The sequence below is a fragment of the Dermacentor andersoni genome, chromosome 4 (assembly GCF_023375885.2).
Source record: "Dermacentor andersoni chromosome 4, qqDerAnde1_hic_scaffold, whole genome shotgun sequence".
NCBI lineage: Eukaryota > Metazoa > Arthropoda > Arachnida > Ixodida > Ixodidae > Dermacentor > Dermacentor andersoni.
In genome coordinates this window covers 22,996,218-23,021,712 of record NC_092817.1, presented here as the reverse complement: position 1 = coordinate 23,021,712, position 25,495 = coordinate 22,996,218, and the positions used below count along the sequence as shown (strand labels likewise).

General features: G+C 42.4%; 1 protein-coding gene across 5 annotated transcripts in view; it reads left to right on the top strand.

The window, feature by feature from the left end:
• LOC126535851 (uncharacterized) overlaps positions 1 to 25,495 on the top strand; it is a 118,353-nt gene that overhangs the window by 46,032 nt on the left and 46,826 nt on the right. For all 5 annotated transcript variants that reach the window (XM_055073499.1, XM_055073500.1, XM_055073502.1 and 2 more), the window contains 5 exons: positions 416 to 710; positions 7,458 to 7,632; positions 13,490 to 13,633; positions 18,703 to 18,849; positions 22,100 to 22,212. In XM_055073499.1, the coding sequence (XP_054929474.1) occupies positions 416 to 710; positions 7,458 to 7,632; positions 13,490 to 13,633; positions 18,703 to 18,849; positions 22,100 to 22,212 (874 nt within the window). The remainder of the gene's footprint in view (positions 1 to 415; positions 711 to 7,457; positions 7,633 to 13,489; positions 13,634 to 18,702; positions 18,850 to 22,099; positions 22,213 to 25,495) is intronic.

Below are 25,495 nucleotides of genomic sequence, written 5' to 3'. Positions count from 1 at the left end.
ACGAGAAGAAAAAAAAAACACGATCGGCACGTTCGGCTTGCTCTGTCGGCTGCCATTTTTGTTGTGGTGTCCCACACTGTTACAGCAGCAGCCGCCTGTTTGTTGACCTGTTGTCGTCCCGCAGCAAATGCAGGATGAAAAAAAAATTTTTTTTCTTTTCATGGGAAATTTAACTCGCGTAATGATTGCGCCCCTGAATTAGCGTCAATTTTTTTAACAATAAAAGTGCAATCATCATACGAGTAAATACAGTATAAGCTTCATAAGTAATGATTCCAAAGAATGCTATGCACTATACGATAGTTTCCCAGTGGGGAGTTCTATCCCAATATTTTTTTTTTTTTTCTGTAAATAACTGAGCGATGAAGACATATACAGCTGTTCCATCAGTGACGTGTTGCATTATCACATGTAGTGGAGAGACAGACCTGCGAAAGGAGCAGCAGAAGCAGCGGCACAACCTAGAGCAGCTGCAGGAACAGCGAATGCGTTTGTCCTTGCTGAGGCAACAGCTTGCATCCAGCCAGTCACCACTGGCGAAGAACCAGCTCCGCATTGCACCCGAAGGCCCCCAACACTTGCTGCCCCCTGCAGCGAGCCCCAGAGGGACCTTGGCAGATGCCAATGCGGCCCTCTCCCCAACCAAGAAGGAGAATGTGACCTTGCCCAAGAATCTCTATGATAGCACCAAGACCAGCAATCGTTTACATGTGAGTGACAAGTGGCTTGACCACACTTCCCTAAAGCAGGGATCTCAAACCTCTCACAGGCAGTGCTGTGTATAAAGGTGAGCATTGTCTGGGAGAGTGGTAGCACAGTGTGCATCATGTAGGCACATGGAGCAGCGTTAAAAGTCTGAAGTGACCACGTTTCTATTTGCGCAAATATAGTCATTGCGCAAGACCACACATTTAGGCACTAAAAAATGCTGATTTAGGCACGTATAAAAGACACTAGTAATAGGCCCCTAATACTGTCTTTTAGGCATATGTAGGCTCAATAAGAGCTTTCACTCTGCATCTGAAGATAAGTTGTAATTTTCTAACAAACTCAGCCCACTAAACCCTTGCTTTGTGGAATTTATTTTATTTTCTTGATAAGATAGAGTGAGGAAAGTTACAGGAGTTTCAGGATTTAATTGAAATCTGGTGTCTTGTGTGATTAGACACCATAGAAAAAGTTGTTGAAAACAGTCACAAACGTGCACTATCTCAATATTTTTGAGTTTTATAGTGTGTGTTATTTTTTTTTATTTTTCTGCCGAGTACAGAAAAATCGTGATAATTAGAAATTTCTTAATTTGAATTGACGAATAATTTAAACTGATCAGTTGATCCCTGCAAAGTACTATCTATGTGAATAGATAAAGACTCCCATAAATTCACCTTCTAGAAACGGCACAATGGTTATTTCAAGCAAAATTTCTAGCACAAGCTTGGTCACCTTGATGACGTTATCACGCGCTCACCTAACCTCCTGCCCCCTCTCTCTTCCTAGGCGGGCTTTACTGCACTCTCAACTGCCCCCTCCCTCCTTTTCCCTGCACATGCTCGATCATGTTGTCTAACACTGGGCACGCGGGAGGACGGTGCACATCAAGCCACCGTCCTTCTTGACTCACTCTCGTACGCTTTCCCTCACACTCACAGTAAACGGTGTGTGAGGGGCGATGTTATTGCATTTAGACTTTATACAAAACCTAGGCTCCTTCCGGCACATGTCATCGTACACTGATGGAGGAAAGAAACTTTTTCTATACAAGGCCGGGACGGTTTTGGTTTTGCATTCTGTACTGCACAACTGATAGGGCGCTATATTCAGTAGGGCTCTCCTTAGTTCAAACTTTGATTTATTCGAGCAAATTTCCAGTGCCCTTGAAGTTCTAATTAATCAGATTCTGCTGTACCAGTTTGTATAAAGAAATGGAATGCTCAATATCCACCGGAGTCAGCGACACATACTTGTGATTAGAAACGTTCGATGATCCAATACCCTAGGGAAACGCAGAATTTTCATCGGTTAGAAGCTTTGACAGTTCTTTCAGTATCAGAAATGGGGGACTTTCGTCTAATACAAGTTTTGAACAAACTCTATCCCTACCATTGGGGATGCTAGTGAGACTTTCCTGAATGTCCTAAACGGGTCCCACATTCCAGATCAGAGTTGCTTCCAAGCATTCGAGTTTCTTGATGATGTCAACTAAAAAACGTGAAGTGAGTGCAGAGGTATGCAAAGACACTGTCAAGTATATTTTGATTTTATTTATTTTCAAATGCCTTACAAGGCCCCTACATGGGGCATTGAGTAAGGGGGGCATAGAATCAAGGAATCACATATAAACTCGTGACAGTATGAAGGTGGAGAAAGAAACAACACCAGCCAAGTGCACAGCCTAGAAATTATAGAAACATATTAGCTGCGTACAACTGTGTATGAGTACGATAAAAAAGAACTCGATAAGTTTATATCAAATGTATTACAGTGCAAGGAAAAAGTAAACGTAGGAAAAATAAAACCAGACAGTGAGTATGACAGCAATGGTTAACAAGGGTTAAGCGAGTTGAGTGAGTGCCTGAATTTTTCACGGTCAGTTTCCACAACTATGTTATCAGGGAGGCTGTTCCAGAGACGAATGGCATGTGGAATTCCAGATGAGTTAAATGGTTGTTTTACCACATAGATGCACATGAAGCTAAGATGGTTATGTAATTTGTGCGACATGTGCGAAGAAGTTTTGTAGGTGTAGGGAGCATTTGTTAGTGTGGTGGGCGTACTTATGAAATAATGACAGGAGGGCTATGTCGCAACGATTACTTAGCAGTGGAAGTGAAAGGTGAAGCTTCATTTAAGTTACGCTGGAATGGTAGTTATAATACTGGGAAATGAAACGTGTGCATTCCAGCATTTTAATTAAGTAATTTGCATGGGAAGACCAGACCGGAACAGCAAACTCAAGTTGTGGGCAAACGAATGTTTGAAATGCCAGTTTTCGGATAAGTGTAGGTGAGTTTCAAAGGTTGCATCACAGGTAACCCAGTGATTGAGAAGCACTGGCACAGACGATGGCAATGTGAGAAGTCCAGGAGAGGTTTGCTGAAAGATTTACGCCGAGATATTTTAATGATGAGGTCCAAGGTAATGGGACATTTTTGATACAGTAGGAATAGTCCAACTTAGAGCATTTGCGGCTGAAGGACATCACTCTACATTTCAATAAATTTAGAGTCATTAGCCAGGTGTCATACCAATTAGTAATTTAGTTAAGATCATTTTGGAGGATCAGGTAGTCATCAGAGCTGTTAATAGGGCGATAGATAATGCAGTCATCAGTGAAAATGTACATGTGTGATGATAAGTTATTCGGTATGTCATTAATGCATATCAGAAAGAGTAAGGGACCAGGAACACTTCCTTGTGGTACACTGGAAGAAACATCTGAAAGGGGCGAGGAGAAGCTGTTAGCAGAAGTAAACTGCCTGTTAGAAAGAAAATATTGAAGCTAGAATAAAGTTAGTGAATCAAGTTTTAATGATAACTTCAGAAACAGGCAACAATGGGCTATGCGGTCAAAAGCTTTTGAAAAATCCAGAAAGATGCTGTCAGTTGAAGGTTTGAGTCTATGTTAAAATGTAAATCTGTCGTAAATTCAAGCAGTTGTGTTTCACACGATATACCTCTCCTGAAACCATGTTGATTATGAAAAAAGAAGTTGTTCAATCATAGATGATGGTAAACATGAGATGCAATAATATGTTCCATCATTTTACAGGATATGCACGTCAGCGATATCGGTTGGTAGTTTTCAGCATAGTTTTTGTCAACTTCTTTGAAGATGGGTATGACATTGGCAGTTTTCCAATCTTGGGGAATCTAACCTGTCATTAAAGATTGATGGAAAATATGGAATAAAAACCTACTAGATTTTGAAACTGCATTTTTTAGTAATTTAGTGTTAATATTGTCAATACGTGCTGAAGATGAAACTTTCCAGTTATTAATAAGCTGAACAATACCATCAATAGTAATGTCAATAGGTTCCATGTACTGGCAATCTAGGTCTGCAACAACGGGCAAATTAGCGATACTTTCGTTCATGAATACGGATGAGAAGAATTTATTGAAAACTTGTGTGCACTCACTCTTAGGAATAGGAATATTGTTTTCATTGAGTAACGAGGTGTCATTAGTATGGCGTTCAGGAGATAAAATTTGCCAGAACTTTCTCAGATTCAGAAATCAGAATCAGATTTGAGTGGTCGAGGAAGGTATTGAGAAAAATATTTATTTTTGGTTAAACTGAGAGCGGAGCAGTAGGAATTTAAATAGTTAGGATACCTTTCCCAAGCTAACGTTGTGCCATATCATCATGGTGCCATATCATCACATAGTACAGTTTGAGCCCTTCTGACAGCTACGCTCTTGTCTGCTGCAAAGCAGTTAATAATAGCCTTTACACTGGCAGAGTGTTTGTGGCAATGACCGGCTGCCTTCAGCCAAATTCCCCAGCAGGTGATAAAATTATAAACAAAATAAGGCTTGAACAAAGCACGGAAGACTGCATTTTTAGGCTCTGGAAAACCAGTATAGGCACAAACATCGAAATAGGCACTGATTAGCACAATAAGTGTACCACTAACATTTTTCTAGACCCATATTTTATGTTTATGTCTTAAATAGGCACGGTAAGGATTATGGAAACAAAACAGAGATTTGCCTAAAGTTCTGGTCTCTAGACGTTACCTCACCCCTTATGACCACCCTTATCTCTTCCCATGTCTATTTGTGTGTGTGGTCGTTTGCTTCGCCCTAAACCTATTGCAAGCAATCTTACCTTACCTACATGCTCGTTTGACACCTGGCTACAATGTACTATTAAGGTGTAGACCATTTGCTTGTCTGCCACTGTGTCCTCTGGCATCTGAGTGAAGGGAAGGAGGGGAGAACGGAATGTTGGCGAATGTCCCACTGGCCTTGCGTTTCATAATATTGCCTTATAGGAAAGGATAGAATGGCCAAGAGTCTGGACAGCAGTGGCTTGGTAGATTCTGAGTATTGGTAAACTGCAGGGACCAAATTATTATTATTATTATTATTGTCATCAAGGTCACTCATATTTTATGCAGAGAGCACAGAATTTACTCCAGGTATACTGCAACGTTCTGAAAGGCTGCATACTTAGATATCACATTGTGTAAGTCATTCTGCTGCTGCTGATTTCAGCTATATTCCTCTGCAGACTGCGCTGTGCAATTCTTTGTTCTACCACAAAACTACTGTGGAAAGTTTGTCTAAACAAAAGGACACCATGACTGAAAAGAGCCTAAGTATTGAAACTGTGACACCAGGTACCCTCCTCTCCATGCATGGCATGAACTTTTGAAAAAGCTTTATCCAGGTCCAGACTTCCATTTCACTTTCAAGTGCAATGGAAATGTAGAATTTCTCTGATTTGTTCCAGTATTGTTATAGTACATATGAGCAAATACCAAATAAGTAGCGTGATAAGCTGCCCCAAATATAGAAACTGTCAGGCAGACATCCCAACAAAAAATAAATAGTCTTTAATTGTAACATGCAGCAGTCTGTTGCTTAGGGAAATTGTACATAATTTTAAGCACAATTTATTAATACAATGATAAACCTTCAACCAAGTCAACTGAAATTCAATGTGGTTAAATAAAAATGTCATGTTTTGTTGAGCATTGTTACCAGAGTTATAAATTTTAAACATTCGTACACCTTATGAAGTTTATTGTAAATTGGATGCTGTAAAATTTCAATACAAGAAGTTTACAGATCTATTTGTTGAGGTGTTAGACAAGAGAAAATTGACGCACCAAGCAGTCACTTTAAATTTATTACATAGATTAACAGAATGAAAGGTTGATCTGTGAAAGGAAAGTTGTCAAACTATTTGAAGTTTCCCCCAAGTTTATTTAGTAGTCCATGTCGATATCCCTTGTAGCTCTTTGTTACAGTCAGCTGGATGAACTCTTTTCTTTTATTGTTTAGGTGAGTTTAACAAGAGTCCTGTCTTTGAAGGGCAGTGTATACTTTGTTTGGCTTCATACTGTCAACTTCTGTAATTCTTTCCTGACGGGACCGACGAAATTAATCAAATTATACGGTAGGTTGAATTAAACAAGACGCAGAAGAAACACCAGAACATAGCACTGATTCATTTGGCTGTATTTTCTCGATTCTAATATGCCCCTGAATCAAACGCACATTCACTTTCTATGTGTCCAAAGTAGAAAATTAACATAGAAATGCCATTACAACATCTAAACAAAACGGAAATTTTATATGCACCCAATTTCTTAGCAAAAAAAAAAAATGGGCAAGGGTCTAATATGTGTTGCACAACAACGACCGCATTCCTTAAGTCTGTTTCGCCGCAATACGTCATTGCCATGCGGTAAAGAATATTGCCGCGCCAGTACTCCATGAAGAAGAGGACAATGCGAGTAGCCATGAGCGTTTTGTCAAGGCGCAGTGAAGAAGTCGCAGTTGCACTCGGTATTAAAAAGGCGACCTGCTGCCGTGCCTCCTGAATAGCGCTCTACGACCCCTGTTTCTGACGTTGCAACAATATGATTGCCATGAACATGGTTTTGGTGTTGTCTCTGATGGCACTGCACAGGCAATTTTCAGCCCAATTTCCCTGCAGTAAAAAAAGAAAAAGAAAAGAAAAGGGTGCATGTTAGAATCGAGTAAATACCGTAATCACTAAGCAGACATTGTGAGTTACGTTTATTGCTTGAAAATCTTCATAGGGCAGGCCAGAAATAGGTGTTTTCAACAGGAGATGATTGTTCAATGCATTCACTGTCCTCTAAGCTCCGCCGAGACAGATGGTCGCATTAAAGGGGTGGCATTTGGTGTAATTATAGGGGTCATGCAGGTGTGTGCTGACTGGCCAAGTTCGAATTATCTGGCGAAGGCCAGTTTTAGGATTGAAGTTATGAAAGTTTGGGCCCATAGAAATACACTGGCACCAGCCAGGACCTTCGGCCAGGATCAGATTAAATGAAAAATTGAAATTAACCAGTGTCGAATTAATGGAAGTCTATTGTAGTTAAATCAAAATTGACAAATTCTTTTAATTTGAAACACTGTTTTAAGCTGTACATTACCCGAACTGTTGGAATGATGATGCTACAAATTAAGTACAGTCAAACCTTGATATAATGAACACAATTATAAACTACTGCCTGATAAAACAAAGTAAATCTATAGCGTTTCTCATCGATATCAGCATGTAATGAACATATGCTCATAACGTGTATGGGGGACATAGGTTATAATGAGGTTCGACTGTATGTAGTGGAAAGAAGTGTTGCTTGCTATCTCTGAATAGATCTGAAGAACATGAGACGAGCTGCACCTTCTGCAAACTATCAGAGAATTGAATGCAGTCAGAGCTTCTTTACATGGCCTGTTCCTGTTTTACCCAGGAGAACTCGTCCTCCAACCTTGAGTCAATGGGATTAAGTCGAGACAAGGCTATCCTCGAGGAGCTGTTGCAGCAAGAGCGAAGTAAGCAGCTCCTTTCCTACTCCCACAATGAGGATGTGCGGAGTCCCAGCTCGTGTTCTGCAAGCTCTGAACCCATGGAGGGATTGCCCTTTGGTGCGTTCTTCACTTTATTTGAACTTCTCTTGTATTTCTGTGTATTATGGCCCAAAATTAAATAGAACATAGTTTTTAAAAAGAGGAGGAGAAAAGATGGCTGTATGGCAGGCCTAGCCTTGCCTCGGCTGCTAGTAGTTGCTCCATCCTGGTACTGTCTTTTGAGTGTAACTGCTTCAGCAAGCCATGGTTGTGCATCGTCACTTGAGAAGTGTAAGAAGCGAATAGAAATTGAGTCACCTGGGGAGGGCACACATCAAAAGCCTTCACATTGTTAAGTCCACTGTTTGCCCATCAACCCACCTTCTGCGCCGTCCATTAACCTCAAATAGTGATGACGAGCACAACCATTCAGACAGCATCAAATCAACACATTGCACAATACCTACTAGTTTGTGTGCCTTTGCTCTTCAATAGCAAAAAAAATTGCATTCCATTTGCTTCTGGTGTTCATGGTGCATCGTGCGTGCTGGCACCACTTGAGCTATGATATAAAACGGTTTGAAAAAATATGGAACCCTTTCATTTCCACAATTGCAACATGCATGCTTTTTGCATTTTTCTCTTAGTGGAACACAACCTTAAGAAGATATTTGTGTCAAGCTCAGTGACAGGCTTCTTTGCTGGTGCATTAATGTGGAGCAGTGTTTATACATCTAAAGTTACAATATGCAATCTTGTGTCTATGATGTTTTCTGTTCCATAAAGTCTTTGTTGAACACACATGTAAGAAGTGAGTGGAAAGTCCTTTATGTAATGGTCCACCTCGTGAAGGCATGTGCAAAGTAAAAGCAGTAAGCTTGAATGTGGCCCTTTCTCAAGAAGCTTTGCCTTATCAGCAGGCATGACAAATGGCTATTCACAGTTCATCTTTAGGGTAAGGGTTGTATATCTAGTTTATGCATCTATATCCCTAAGGAGAACTAACATTTATCTAGTGCCTGCTGCTTAGTACTTGGCTGTGAAGGCTTAAAAAAATGTTTTGGAGCACAAGTGCTTATTTCTCTAAAACCACTTCGATTGCCTTGTCTCTAATGCATTCGTAGAACTAAATTTTCTAAGGATATTCACTTTGACATGCTGCATCATTTTATGCCATACTTAATTGGCTGTGGTCAGTATTGTGGCAACAAATTAAACACTTATTACAGTACAGTTTAAGCCTGATACTGCGGAATCTCGTTGATACTATTCTACGTAATAAGTAATATGTTTTTCAGGATAATTAGTTTTCCCTCTTTTCCCGGCTTTCTATAACAGCAATGCATTTTATACAGTTATTGTGATCCCGTTTTCACATGAAATTAGATAATACATCTGCAGAAGTGGTCTTTTGCTAGTATCTCTAAAACTCATAGCTTTAAATTCCAGTATACTAACTTAACATCCCAATGACCCACGAACAACATATTAAAGGCACATTAATTAAAGGCAAATATTAGGTTAAGCTAAAATGATAGACCTGTGCTTAAGAATCAGGTCTATCTAAGGTGTCAATACAAGCCTCGATATAACCAAGTAGGCAAAATCGGCAGTTTGCTTCGTTATATCAAAATTTCATTGCATTGAAATTTGACCTTTTATGCAAATAAGTACAGTCGCCGATCGATTTTTCTTACCTAGAAAGGGGCTGCAGAATTTTGCGAATTATCGGCAATCAAAAAAAAGCAACTTTGAATGATAAAACAATTCATTTTGATAAATTTGGGAGTTGCCGACGAATGATACAGTTTCATGCCACGTTGACAGTATCCTCACAACGTTAAGCGAAGCCAGCCACGATTTCATGTGCCCTCCGCCCTCGAAGTTGATAGCATTGCCCGCACTGGAACAACACTATCATGAATAGCGCCGGCACTGAGGGGTCCAATGCTTTGTCTGTCTCTCTGTCTCTCAATTCAACAGGTCAATGAAACTCGAGATTACACGACCACCAATACTAAACTCATAGGGAGACAGCTTACATCATGCCATGCCCTCGTCCTGTCCCCTCCTCGCATGCCCACTCTTTGCATACGCAACAGATTATCTCTAAATCAGGGGGCATGGCTGCGTATACACTCAGCTGCGCTTACAGCCATGCGTAGACAGGGCGGAAACCTGCGCCAACCCACCCGCCCCTCGCGCGCATTACCACAAGCTTGCTCCCCTTCCCTCTTTCCCTTTGCTCATGCAAGAAGGGTCCACTCCTGAAGCTACTGCCTTTCTTGTCTCACCCTCGCGCACTTTCACTCACACCGAAAGCACAAACTGCGTGGGGCGCGATAGGGTCTTATTGCACTTGGACTTTATACGGAACATCATGCGGCTTCACTTCGGTGGTTGCTCTTGTCGCGCTGCCCCCCCGATTTGAGAGGTCCATTTGCATGCAGCCACTTGTAATTCAATCATTTGGCCATCTGCATCCACAGAAGTTTCTATTTATTGTCTTGGCATTCCTTGGCAGCCGAAGCGAAATTTCGTTATATTGAAATCGCATACAGACAATTTGTTATATGTATTGAGGTTCTAAATACATGGTGTTCTACAGACAACAGGTTATAAAAAGTTAAATAGTTCGTTTATAGAGAATTTCGTTATATTGAAGTTCGGTATATCGAGGTTTAACTGTATTATCGCGAACAGAGCCTTAGTAATCGAGAAATTGAGGTAAATGCAGGACACGGTCAGAGATTCCCCGGGGACATTCAAGTACTTGCCCAATGACAAAGGCACTCCTCATTTAAATTCTGTCAGTAGTACTCATCTACTCATTGTAAAAACGTTATTGTATTGCATTGTAAGACGAAAGGAAATGGTACCTGTCTAGTTCTATTTCATGCTTAGAAAAAAGAAATTGACATTACCCTGGACAACAATGCAGGCAATCGAAAGGTTTCGTTTTTGCTTGACTTTGCACCGCCAGCACTTTTATGTTTCAATGGTTTCGTTATTGCATAGTGCTGTGCTGGTTTTCTGGCTCGCGAAACTTGCACAAACTGCAAGTCGTAGAGAATTCACTATCCATGTGATGTAGCGGGATGCCCGAATGGTCCACGCTACTTGTCTAAAAGCAGCTGCAGTGGCGAATCCACCGCTCTTTCTTAATTTGGTTTCTCCATGGCCGCTCGTTTGCATATTGTACAAAATGTCGTAGCAGCGTCTATCGGGCACCATATTACTTACTGGCAGCAGCAAAGGACTGTGATGGCATATGCAGTGTCACCTCTTCCCGTTTAAGTGGCGGAAGGTTTGAATTGTGATGAAGTCTTTTCTTGGCCCGAAACAAGCTGCGACGTTTCAGCACTGATATCGGTCGTCTTTACACATTAAGTCTATGCCCGGGGCCATTGGCGGTACCACGAAGCTGTCTGAATTACCGAGCATGTCCAAATTATTGGTCTCCAATTTATCGGTCGGCGACCGTACTGAAATTGAATCTTTTATATTAAGTACAGCCACTGATGGATATTTCTTACACGAAAAGTGCTGAAAAGATTTTCAAATTATTGGGCCATTGGATAAAGCAAGTTTGAATAGGAAAAAAGAAGTCATTTTGTTAAATTTGAGAGTTGGCAAAGCATACGATCTCATGCCACGTCGCCGATATCTTCACATCGATGGTATGAAGCAAAACCAGACGTGCTTTCGCGCCCACTTCACCCCCGCGACTGATGGCGTCGCTTACAGTGGGACGACGCTATCATGAAAAGCGCCATTAGCAGGTAGTGAATGCTCCATTCGCCTCTCGCTTCAACGCATCTCCGGGCATAGGTTGCTGAACTGGAGATATCTGTGCTGCCAGGTTGGTCTTCTTGTAGACAAGGGCTACTTGTGAACGGCATTTTATGGTTCTGCGCACAGGCAAAACAAATCCGGCCCCAACCCCCACTTGGACAGATTTTCATATTATAGTTTAAATTTAACAACCACTGCACACTGCATACACACTTTCGCAGGAAGACCATTGTGACATCGGCGCACAAGACTCATCGCTGTGCGATTGGGGGGTTTGCGCTGAACACGTTTTATTCGTGCTCGCAAAAACACATGTGCGGACTTGGGGTGGTCGAGAAGTGAGGTAACTGGTTTCAACGGGAACTCAGTTTTGAAACCCGACACAACAGTCCGCCTGGCTTATAGCCCACGTGTGACAATCGTGCATTTGAAAGGCATGATTTTGGTATTGTAGCAAACGCACGGCAGGGCACATTCACACGCGATTCGCAGTACAAGTGTATTGTTGGCAACACAGTGCATATTCAACAGTCTAGTTTACTTCCACGGTGCGCCCATTTCTACCTTATCTTGAATAAATATGTGCAAGAAGCACTTCAACGTGCGTGAGGCACACCTTGCTATGCGTCAGATTGAGTGATGTGGGCTTTTAGTGTTGCGTTGTGATCAGTATATCGAAAGACCATTCTGCAGCGCGAGTGACTTCAGACATTCATGTGCAAAAAATAAGTCAATTTTTTACGTATGACACAACCTTGGAGAAGCAGATCAGCAAATTTACGCCTTTCGTGGTCTCGAGAAACTGTTCGAGACATGTGGAGGTCTCAATAAGCTTCAGATAGGCATATTTTATATTTCAAATTATCGTTATATCGAACAATCTTGTGGTCCCTCTTGAGTTCGATTTATCCAGAATCGGCTGTATAAACACACTTCATTGTATTGAGGTTCAAAATACATGGTGTGCTACAGACGAGAAGTTATAAAAAGTTCGATACTTCATTATATTGAGAATTTAGCTATAAAGAAGTCTATTGTATGAAGGTGTAATTGTATAACACAGTGTGACAGCCTGTCTGCTTTTCTTGTCGTTTTCTCCCGTTGTGTGCCACATTTTTGCTACTCAAAAAAATGTGTAGGACATAGGTCTGTGGCATGTATCATCTTAACAAAAAACTTGCGCGAAAACGACGTAGACACGCAAAGTAACTACAACTATGGGCACTGGCTCGCAACTTTGTTTGTCGTTTCTTTGCATGTCCACGTCTTTTTTGCTCTGGTTTTTTGTTAAGGTGATACATGCCACAGACCTATGTCCTACACATTATGCCCCGCTCTAAGTTTTGATGCTGTGACATGCAGTTATGTTTCCATCTTGATGTGTCAGTGGTTAACAGAATGCTGCTAATTTTAGTGGTTGGTCTCTGCATCAGCTTGAAAACCTGGTGAATGAAGTCAGGTGGCAAATACAACACAAATTGCTCAGTTGCCTAGCCATGGCAAGTCCGTTATGCAGTGAGCATAGGATGAATGCTCAGTCATCTGAAAGAAGCTCCAGCCAAAAATAAAGAACACCCACCAATGTGATTGAGAGGCTGTGGCATTCTGCTGCTAAGTGTGAGGTTGTGGGTTCGATTCCTCTCCATCAATTAAAATGGGTCAAAATGCCTAAATGCTTGGGTACTTCGATTTAGGTGCATGTTAAAGAAACCCAGGTTAATCCAGAGCCCTTCACTACAATGTCCTTCGTTACTCAATGGGCATTTTCAAGACATTAAACTACACAATGTAGGTTATACTTTAAAAAAGAAAAAGGAGAACCTTGTGTTGCCTTTGGATTGAATGAAATGCAGCTCCATTCAACAGCCTTTTGTGCTAAAAGTTGTGTTGAGCAGAAAGCAGCGGCATACTCTGTAATGGTATTTTGTGGTTAGTTATTGGCCATTAGCAGGCATGTTAAAAACAAAGTGTGCTCCTGGGTTGCGACAGCATCAAAAGAAATTAAAAGTGTCAGCTGGCGCAGTTATTGTAGTTCTTCCCACAGAATGCTTCCCACCTGTCCTCAGTAGGATTTAGTTTGCGGCGCATACTAAGACCAACCTCTTGAGCCCGTGCGACCTGCCTTACTGCTGTGCTTCAGGGCCAGGAAGCGTCATGGCTGGAGGAAACACAACAATCGCTGCCACTTGGGGTGGCTCTAGTACACAGGAGAACTTGGAAGACGATGAGGAGGATGACGAGGACCGGCAGGAAGGCAGTGTTGAGGCAGCACATGACTCTGAAGGTAAACATTTCCCCCCTAAACTGTATGGTGGAGGTTTCACCAACACAACACTCTCCAGTCCTAATGAATATTCACGTAATTCTAGAATGTCTCACCAAAAAGCTTTTACTGACAGATTTTTCAAGCAATGCAAGTATTGCATACTATAGTCTATAATATCAAGTACTAGTGTGGTATTAATAACCAAGCATTTTCTGTAGGCATTAAAATCACCTTATTCTCCGTGCACCAGCCTTGTGGCTGCAAGAACTGATAAATACTTTGTCGCATTTTTTACGATTGCTCATGACTGTGTTAATCTATGCAACTTTCTGCAAAGGTTGGTTAATTGTGGGCTGTGAATGCTGACTACTCTTAACTTGGACTGCTAACTTACATGAATTGCAACAATTTTGTTGCCTACTTCCTAACTGGTGACTTCTCAGGCATTATTTCACAAACAGCAGTGCAAGAAATAGGTCATTAAAGCATGGCCCATTTCTCGATCTCTCTCATAACTATGTATTGGGAGACCGTCAATAAATGCAATGACTCGGGAATCACTGCAGGAATCAAGCTTCATTTGTTTGTTGTCATTAGGGAATGCTTTTAACACACACTATTAGCACACTGTGAGACATTTAATTTTGCTTGTAGGATAGTTAACTGTGTCTGAGGCTCACATTCATAAGCAGAAGCATCCAGAAATGATGCTTCTGCTTATATATCTATTGTGTATCATAAATAACTATTGTTTTGTCCTTTTTTAGTGTGGTCTGTATATATTTCTAATTGTTTCAAAGCAGAATTTCCCTGTTAACGTATTCTATTACATTTCATTTAAAGGCACAGCAAACCACATTATGTAATCTTGAGTAGTTTTGCCATGAATGTTGGAGTTCGGAAGCTAGTACAACAAGAGTGCTGTTTTTACTGCTAATGTTTTGATTGCTGTCAAGCAACCCTTCATGTTAGACGATACTAGTAGGTGCCATTTGAAAGCGGAGAAAGTAAGCTTTCTAATGCAATATAGCTCACGTCTCCTTAGGGCATCCCAGCGTGTTTGTGAACATTGTCTATAATGTGGAGTGCATACCGCCGGAGTAAGACAGCCACCTTAAAAGCTTTGGAATTTTCTCTGAAAGTGCACACTGTGTTGGAAAACATCTCCCCGACAAGTGTCATCTGCAGGACAGCATGCAGCATGGCTTCACTACCCAGCACAGTGCTGCAGTAGAGAACTACTTTTCAGTTGTACGCTTCCACAGCAGAGTATCAAGGCCATTGGTGGCAGTCATGGTGAAGTGTTGCAGGAGGCATGATGAACTGCACATGAATAGAAGACACTGTTGCAGTTGTGAAGCAAGGACTGGAAAGGTGCCACCAAATTATGAAGCATTGAAAAAAATACGACTGTCACAACTAAGTGGTTGTGGCATTGACATGGCCCAGTTTTTATTATTGAACCCCTTGTAGGACCTTTTCGCGTGACAGTGCTTTAAAGTAAGCTTGCCATTGTGCCTTCCATACCTTTGGCACACAACTTCTTAGCTGTATGTTTTTCTTTAAGTGCAATTTAGTCCTGCAAACATTTCTTGTTACACCATTGCCACCCATCATGCTAAAGCACCTCGCTATAAAGCAGTGCAAGCATGTGCTATACATAGTAGCTTTTCCAGAAGTAGGAAGACTGCACAAAGCTAGCAACTGTTAGCAAAATACTAACATATGGCCAGTAATACACATCCTGCTTGTCTCCTGGACAAATTTCTGTACTTCACTGGATGCTAAAATTTAGGGCAAGTTCCATCTATTTTTCAGGCCTGTTAACCCTTTGGCTGCCACTCCTGAGTATGCTCATTCTGTGTTTACAGCACACTGTTTCCCACTCCAGAAGCAACTCGTGCAAAAAATGACATTTTGTTGCTGTTGTGCCATCTATTGAGAGGTAACCTAAACACACAAGATCCTTGCAAGTTAAATTACTGACTGCAGCTGGAGCAAATGTCTCGGTGCCTTGTCGCTCTTTCACAGCTGCGCAGCCATGACGAACAACTGTCGCAGGTCCGTCTGCACTTTGACAAGCGAAGAGATTTATGAGTACCTTATCAATTATGAATCAAAAGAGACTGATGACGGAGAACCAGTTTCTATCTAGCAGAAATTGTCCGCTGAGCCAACAAGAGAGAAAAAGAAATATGGCCGGGACTGCGCATCAAAAGGGCACTCGTGACCATGACCAATGTGGTATGTACCAGCGTGGCATGCCAAGACTATAACAGACGAAGAAATTTATGAACTACGTATTCACGAATACTGAAATAGGAGAAAACGCCGGCAGAAGGAACTGCTTTTATGTAGCATGAAATGTCCACTGAACCAACACGTGAAAAACGCCCAGCAGGAGCTGTGTAGCAGTTAGAAAAAATAAAACTTGGCAGTCAAAAGGTTAAAGGGACACTAAAGACAAATATTAAGTCAAGCTAAAGTAATAGATTAGTTCTTGAGAATCTCTAAGGCGTCAATGTTATTGTGAACAGAGCCTCAGTAATCGAGAAATTGAGCTAAATGTAGGACATGTTAGCGACTTCCCCGGGACGTTCAAGTACTTGCTTGATGACGAAGGCACTCCTCATTTAAATTCTGTCACTAGTACTCAACCACTTGTTATAAAAACATCATTGTATTGCATTATAGGACAAAAGAAATGCCACTCGTCCAGTTCTATTTCATTTTTAGAAAAAAGAACTCATTGAAATAACTCTGACAATGACGTGGGCAGTCGAAAAGTTTCGTTTTCGCTCCACTCTGCACCATCCATGCTTTCGCTTTTCAGTAGTTTCATTCTCGCTTATTGCTGCGTTGGTTTTGCTGGCTCACGAAACTCACAGAAATTGCAAGTAGCAGAGTATTCAACTTCCATGTGACGTCGTGGGATGCCCGAACCGTCTACGCCACTTGCCGAAAAAGCAGCTGCAACGGCGAATCTACCATTCTGTCGTGGCTCAGTTTCTTCATGGCCGGGCGTTTATGTTTTCTGCAAAGCACTGTACTACTGTCTGTTGGGCACCATTTTGCTCACCAATGGCCGCAAATTGCAGTGATGGCGTATGCAAAATCACCACTCTCCGGTTGGGGGGTAGGAGATTTCAATTGCAATAGAGGTATTCGGACCCTGCAGATGAGATTTTATTATAAACTAAATCTTTTTTTGGCACGAAACAAGCATAGCGAGGTTTCCAGAATGGTATATGAACAGTCCATTTCAAGTTAGTCCCTTCAAATTAGTGTCCCTTTAAGCTTGTTGGTGTGCTCCACACATGCATAGCAAATGTTATTGTGTCATTCTTAAGCATGCAGCATGTAACACAGGACAAAGATTGAGTGTGGTCAGCACAATTTGCTGGCTTTCAGCTAATGTTCTTTTGTTTTGGTTTGGCATAAAAATGGGACATTCAAAGGTGCAAAATTAAGGAATCTCAATATGGTGTGGTGAGAATAACGACAGAAACAATGACAGGTTGACTACAAGAGATGATTGAGACTAGCAAGAGTTCAAGTCTGGGACAAAAGTTTGTTAGCATAATATTGTATTCCCTTTGTGTCATTTTTGTGCTAAGTAACATGCTTTCTTGTAAGTGACAGGAGTTAAAATGTATGAAACCAATTGTGGGATCCTTGCATATTTTGAATGCCTCGCTTTCTGGTTTTGCAATTCGATATCCTGTGCAAAAATTTTATTGGAACAAACTGTAGAACAGTAGTTGAAGGTTAGTGCCTTTTCCTGCGTGGCATAAGTATGAGTGCATTACACTAGCTCGCTCAGTATTTCCTCTTCCATCCAAGGATCAGATGGTGCCCTAAACAACACTTGGAAACTCATCTGGCTCATAATTCTTGTAGCTGTGAGGAGATGACACAACAGGTATCAAGAGCCACTAACTCAAGTGTTACTGGTAACTGCTGTGAAGTCTGCACTGTGACCTTCACTTTCATTCCAACAACTTTAGAAGTGACCAAGTGTGCCGCCGGCTTCCACGATGGCGCGCCGGTCAGCGGTACTAAAAGGAGATTTTGCACTTACTGCTGCTTTGCTTTCTCTCAAATTTCGCAACAAGGTCACATTTGGGGCTCCAGATTGTGCTATCATTTTTATTATTCTTGGTCTGAACTGCTCAAAGATGGCACAGTGGCTACAAAACTAAACATGTGTCAAAACATGTTTTTTGTAAACAATCTGTGTTTTCAACATTGTTTTTCATGTCTCTTGTTTTTGCCCGAGTTCTGTCGTGATGCCCATTTAAGCTATGAATGTTTGCTAACTTGGACACTTCGCAGTCATTGTGTTAGATAAAACTCATTGCATGTTTGCTTGCCTGGTTTGTCTTTAAAAAACAACTGTTGTGTGCATATCTCACTATTGAAGTGAGCTGCTACAGTGAGGTGGTCTGATTTTGCCACCTTGCAAAACTGACTGTTTAATTAAACTATGTAAACAACAATGCCAAATGTATTATTGAACAATGCAGAAAACACAGTCTTGTTGCAAACTATGAGCAAATGGCAGTGGTAAGCTCAAAATATTCCTTTACAGTTGATAAAATAAAAAAGTTGTCACACTCTGCAGTAACTGTCTGGTAAAAACTCTCTGGTAAAGCTGCAGTAAAATGAACTGTATTATGTCACCGTACTTACTAGTACAGTGGACTCTCTTTAAGCGGAACCTCAAGGGACCAGGAAAATTGGTTTCATTTATCAGGAGTTCCATTTACTGAGAGACATTGCAGAGAGCATTGCATGAATACAAAACCAACCAACCATGAGGATAGTGTTCCGTTTAAGCAGCAGTTCCGTTTAAATGCTTTCTATTTATTGAGATTCCACTGTATATTGTTTTTGTCACTTTATGCACTGCTCAAAATTTTTTACACCTCTACAGTTCTTTTGGAGTGAACTGCACATCTTCCAACACTGCAGCATGATCAGAGTGGGAACTCCATTTGTTTGACTTTTATTGGTACCTCACTTTTCTTTCTTTATTACAAATGTTTTCCCATGTCCACTTTCCTCTTCTCTTTTTTGCCTTTAAGGAAGCCGGAGTGACGTTGAAAACGACACCGGGCGTTCTATGCCATCATCTCTTGCTGGGAAAGAACAGCATCACACAGCTGCAGAGCCAGCTGCTCTGCCTACGGGGCGCACAGACAATCGACTGACCAACACACATCCGTCCAGAGGTGAGGCAGAAGGACATCATCTTGGCAGCTCCCTTTTTCACACCTGTGGTGTCTGACACCTGAGATGTCTTGCACCACAGGTACTACTGTCTTACGTACATCAGCATACAAAAAGGACATAATTTGCTTACACTGCATCTGTATGGTTTCATAAGCAGCATCGAACACTTACCTAGAAGTGGCGATCATGAACCAGAGAGATGTATAGTGAATTTAGGATATGGCTTGATGATTTAAATAAATGAAAGCAGCGTTTCAGCCATTGAGACGTGTGGCCACCATAATGTGAAAGGTTATGCTAGCAGGAGTTACTATCCATATAGTACTTAATTATTTGTGCATCTTAGTGCTGGAAACTTGAAATTTGAGTGAAGATTTTGTGAGCTAAGCTAACATCTTCCAAGCAAGGTTAAACATGCATGTCATTGGCATAAAAAGTTAGCAGGACGTGGCTTTCCTGAAGAAGAGGAATTTTCACGAAGTTTGGCCATACAGCTTGTCAATAGGTAGATCAGTATGCATGTTGGACATTCTACTATAGTGGCCACAACGCTGAATTCCAGGCTGCTTCCTCAGGTTTCATGGCAATTAAGTGTTTTCGTAGATCCTGACCTCATGAATTCTTGATGCTGGTACAGTAAAACCTCGTTAATTCGACTCTGATTAACTTTAAGAAAATCAAATAATTCAGGCTCTTTCTCTGGTACCAGCAGGCATATGCATTATTTAATACAGCCAGACTCTCGTTAATACAGATGTATTTGGCTGCACTTCAGTGAATTCGAACAACTCTCAGAGCTTGGCGAGCCTAAAGCCCTTAGCCAACCTACCCTCCTCTTCCACGCTTCTCCCTCGTTCACCCTCTCAGCTTCCGGCGTCAAATAGAACTTGCATAGTCCCAGCATTTAGTTTTAGGCGGAAGCGACATCGCTGCTGAATAGAGGTGCGAGCGTGCAACAAGCGAAAATTCAGGAACCAGATATCCCAGAAGCCGAACGACCGGAAACGGAAACGCCAGAAGCGAAAGTTGCAGAAGTGGAACTGGTATGAGCGACAAATCAGTGAACAGCAGTGCACATCAAAGGTTGGCACTATCTAGCAAAAGTGGCACTGGCGTGTGGATAAAGGGGCGGTAGCTGAGCCCATAGCACCACAAATGCGTCACAAAAGAGTAAAATTGGCGCCAGCATCCAACAGAAACAAAGTGGCGGGGTCCGCATCACCATAGTCATCAGCGAAAATAGTATGTGAATGACAGCAACGCTGGAACACTTCTTCCCTATTTGTGCTTTTAAAGCTTTTATTCTTGCGTTTACCTCCACACATAACACTGCTTCGGCCACCTGCCTTCATAACTGTGTAGTCGCCATCCACGCATGGTTGCATCGATAGCGACCGTGGTTACATTTGCAGCGGTTGTGGCAAACAGTAATTTCATAGTGACTCTGTGCATGCGTTAGTCACATGCCTTCAAAACTGCATAGATGCCATCCATAAAGGTGTCGATAGCGACCATGGTTTTGTCCGCTGCGGTTGCAGCAAACAGTAGTTTCATTTTGACTCAGTGCACAAAGCTGTCGGAGATGAAGAGCACTGGCTAAAAGCATAGCAGTTTAGGTGAGTTGGTATGTCATGACTTTTTTAGGCTTGTAGCGCAGCTCAGAACGAGCAAAAAGGAAGGTGGAAGGGCAATGTAAAGGAACGGCGAACAGGGAACTCAGAAGGAGCAAAAAGGCAGGTGGAAGGGGTAATGAAAAGGAATGGAATACAGGGGGAGCGCTCCCTGTTCTCCGTTCCTTTTCATTACCCTTTTCACCTTCCTTTTTGCTCCGTCTGAGCTGCGCTACAATCCTAAAAAAAAAAGCACTGGCTACATTGTGACGGACGGATAATCTGTTGGCGAGCAGTTCACTGGCGAAATAATTATTGGATGCCGCATAGTAGTGAAAAGCATGTCTCGGATGAAGACGCTCGTCGCAGCTGCGCTGACAAGGAAGTCGCAAGGCCTTCGCCGCTGCAAGCGCTTATCGGTGATGAGATGACAAGAATTGCTGCCTCCAGAATGCGTTTCAGAAAAATAAAATCAGGATTTGTTGATTCATTCATTAAATAAAAGCGTATTGACGTAGTAAGCATTTGTTCATTGTTTTCCTGATGCCCTCGATATTTCGGCATTCGGTTAATTCGGACATTTTTTTTTTTAGTCCTGTGAAATTCAAATTAATGAGATGGTACTGTTGTACATAAATACCCAAAAAAATGAAGGCACGGGCATGTCCCACAGTCTGTCATCAGAGGCACCACAGTACATGTCATGCAAAGGGCATTGGTATTGTTCCCGTTGACATCAAGTTGTCAATTTAACTATACTTAATCACTACAGTTTATTAGATAGCTTATTTGAACAAAAGAACTTCGTTTCCCTCAAACTTTGCTTGGCTTTTGTGTCTGTTAGCTTTACGTAGTGCTAAATAGTATTGAGTTTATGAGTCACAAGGGAAGTAGTGGCCGAATACTGCACCAGGGAGGCCAATTCCTTAATTCCTGTTCTCTTGAGGGAATGCCTTTGTTGAAGCTTGTGGGCCTTCCTGATTTGGTTGAACCTGGACTAGTATAGCCCCACTGGCTCTTGCCAATGTCCCTTTCTTTGTTTTTCCAGTGTCAGGTGCCACTCCAAGCCTGAGAATGTAGTGGACTGGAGGAGGATTCAAATTAACAACCTTCAGATTAGTGCAAGCACAAGTTGAAATCAGCTAGTGCAAGACAGGGGTAATGGCAGATCGCAGGAAGAGGCCTTCATCCTGCAGCGGACTTAAATAAAGATAGGCTTATGATGGTGATGATGAAATATTGAGCATCTCGGTTTCGTTAATGTTCCTCACACATTTCAAGTAGAATGTTCCACTGTGCTCATCTGCTCATTCATACTTAGTAGCAGCCTGATGATGACAGTCTACAACGGAACACAGCAAGCTCTCCTCTACTTTATTCTTAGTTTCATGTGAATTGTTCTTGTTAGAAACAAAAACTTTGAATTAATTTTTTCTGGATTTCTGTGTCCGTTTGTCATGCAGTTGACTGCTTCGTATTTTTCTTGGGTTCTCATCTATTCCCTTTTGGTTCTCTTGTAAAAAACAGGTTGAATTCTTTTCAGCACACCAAAGTCAAATGTTGCTAGTTGTGATCATAGTTAGTTGAATCACTTGGCGGAATTCTAAAATGGTGCTTCTCCCCATTGTTACTTTTGCAGCAGTCAACGGCACACACAGTGGGAGCAGTCAGTGGGGCCTTTGGCATGGTGCTGCTGGCATCATCGGTACACCTTTGCAACGTCAGCATTCATCTGGCCTTCAGGGTGACCCGGTGAGTGTTGATATTCAAGCTTTGTTTCTACTCTCTGGATCCTCTTTGTCGGCACAGCAAGAAAAACTTATCCTCATAAAAACACATGATAGTTACTTGGAGGCGCGCAACGTGCTTTGCAGTCATATCGGTCTTGTGGCCAGTCAATGCGGGCTTTTTAGGGTTAGTGTTGTGATCAGCATATCAAACACCATTCCTAAGCATAAGTGATTTGTGACATGTGTGTGCAAAAAAATTAATGTTTGTGCGTTCAACATTCCCTTGGAGGAATAAATTGGTAGGTTCCCACTTTTGACAATTTCAGAAAACTGTCCATGGCAGAGTGTTCAAATAAGCTTTAGATAGGCATATTTTATAGTATTTTTAATTATCGATGTACAGTCGAACCCACTTATAACAATATTCAAGTGCCACAAAAATTCCATTGTTATAACCGATAATCGTTATAACTGGATTGTATGAAAAAGTTAAAATAGGGGGATAGCAGAGATGTTGTGAGAAAACTATAATGGCGGGCAGGCCAGTGTCCCTCCCCACCACCTTCCTCCATCCAGCTGCGGATTGTGTTCATTCATTTAACTGCTTCCTCTGCGCACTGATCATGTGTAACAAGCTGTGGCTGTCGGTGTTAAAGAGTGGCACTGCTATAACAACTGCAAAGAGGAGTCTTGGGTGGCAAGCGATATGTGAGCACCACTGAGGCATCGTTTTGGGGCTTTGGTGGCCCCAAAAGGGGCCTTTCAGAAATTGCGAGAAGGCTGCCAAGGCAACTTGTCAGCTTCAGAAATCCAGAAGTAACGCTGAGGCAAGATCGCCACAAGCATTTTGCCACGTACTTCTCATGGCTTGCACGAGAAAACCCTATCACCGTCAACCTTTCATGCTTTACGCAAAACTTGATGACATCCTTCTCCAAGGCATCCAGGTGCTCCACTTAGTGCAGCGGAAGGTTCTTCGGGAAAACGAAGCCCCGGAGGGACTGAATCCTCTGCCCGGCCTCCTCTGAAGACAACGTTGACGCAGCCTACCCTACCGTGTCATCACGTTGCTATCCGATGGAAGAATGTTCGCAACGATCGCCTCATCGGTTAGAAGCACTTAGTTTCCAAATCTATAGCCGTGTGCTTTCTTCTCACCGGCAACGTCGTGCATTGCCAATGATCATCAGGCGAATCAGCCATCTTCCGCTTCGGCGGCGAGTCGAACCAACTGTTGGTCAAACGAGCCTGAGAAACCACGTAGCCAGGAACAATTTTGACGCAGCCAACAAAGACGAACATGAGCAATTAAACTGTTTGCAGAACTGCACTGAATGAGGAGCCAGTGAGCAATCTGCAAGCAGTGCAGTTGGCGCGGTCCATTCGTGTTTCAAAGGGTGGGGCAGCTTAAAGCTATGGGCACAGCCCATTCGTGTTTGGAGCGGTGGAAGGGCAACGAGAAAGAGGTACGCGGAGATGGCTGGAAAGTGAGCACGCGGCGGCTGTTGCAGCAGCGGCCCACCGTGCAGCGGCTAGAATTTCTCGTTTTCTCATTCTTTTTTTTTTTTCCAAGGATTTTGCATTTTACTACCTTTCGGTACAGACACCCAGCAGCCAGACTTTATCGTTATAACTGATAATGCGGCATTGGGGCATTGTAGTAAGCGGCTTATTTCACCATGGAAAACATACAAAAGTTGACGGTGCAGCAGCTTCCCATTGTTATAACCGATATATTGTTAGAACCGGTATTGTTATAAGTGGGTTCGACTGTATTGAACACTTAATTGCCTTCGAATGTATTCAGGACCAACTTACCAGGGAAAATGGTTGTTCAATATTCGAAAACCATTCAAAAAGCATACGGTATTCAATTCAATTTGCTTCTGGTGCCACTCAATTTGGGCTCTATTTGGTCTGTTAGCATAGCCTTACATATCAGAGAAGCAATATCTAAAGGTAGGACAAAAAACAGTGTTGTGGCATATATCTATTGGAGGGGGTGGGGGGACTATGTTGAAGATAGTGTAAGGTACGTAGAATAGTATGTATATTTGTAATTACCTGTGTGTACCTTATTTTGGCTAATAAAAAATAGGGGCAAGGACTTTCTGATTCGCCCTTGTATGATGAATGATCACATACTATCTAAAGCAGAATTTTCCACATTTCGCAAATCTCCACAGAAACCTTGTTTTAGCAGGAACATAGGGGCACCAGAATTGGTGCTAGTCTCATCTCCCCATTGAGGTACGAGAGATGAGCTTAAAAGTGGTATAAAACGTGCTTTAAAATGTTTTGCATCCTTTGCAAGTTACAGCTTTTAATCCCTTTACAACCCCTGCAAATTTGAACTCATCATCCCTGCAGTAATTTTTATACTGAGTCATGGTACTAAACATATGTACTATCGGCCAAAAAAGTAAACGGACCACGGCTTAGGTGGCCGGAGCGGCTGCGGGGCCACGCCGGGGCGCTGCTGTCTCGCTCCGCGCGCTGACGGCGAGAGTGCCCCCAGTGACGCCAGACTTCGCCCTCACTCTCGCGCGGTGCCTTGTCACGCTTGATCAATTTCTAGTGCGCCGTTCGGTTGCTCTACTGCTGGCAGTCGCGACGAAGGAAACCGTGCACTGCCGGTAGTCCAGCACATGGCGCTGTCGCACAGGGGCGGACGGCAGCCGGACAACAAACGGCGGCACTGAGAAGGAACGGAGACCCGTTCTGATTGTTGTTTTGTTTATATTCACCGTATCTTTTATATTAGTGCATGTCGCCGGCGTCCACCACTGCTCGATTTTAGGCAACGTCGCGCAAGTAGCCGCAACGGCGGCTACGGTGACGCGCGCTCTTTCACGCCGGCGCGATAGTCACAGGCGGCAAGGTTTACTGCGGGCACGGCTTATATGTCGAGATCACTTTTCCGTCATTGTCTCCAGTAGTACGTTTAATATTAACACTAGCGACGCCTCTGAAAACTGCTTTAATTAGATACTACAATGCGTAGGCCGTAATGAAACTTTACAAAAGCACGGCCAGGAAGAGATAATTGGGAAGACGAATAGGAATAACTATAGTCAGTCATGAAAGTTTATTCATGGAAACATTCCGTGGCTTGAAGGGGTCCTCAGTGCGATGAAAAGTTGCCGTCGACCGCGATGACTTGGCTTACTCGCCTTGGCATCGAGAGCGCCGCCGCTATAGCTTCGGAGGTCCACGCAGCGCTTCCAACTCTCTAAGTTATCGCGATGACATGAAAGAGCGCACGTCACGGTAGCCGCCGTTGCGGCTACTTGCGCAACGTTGCC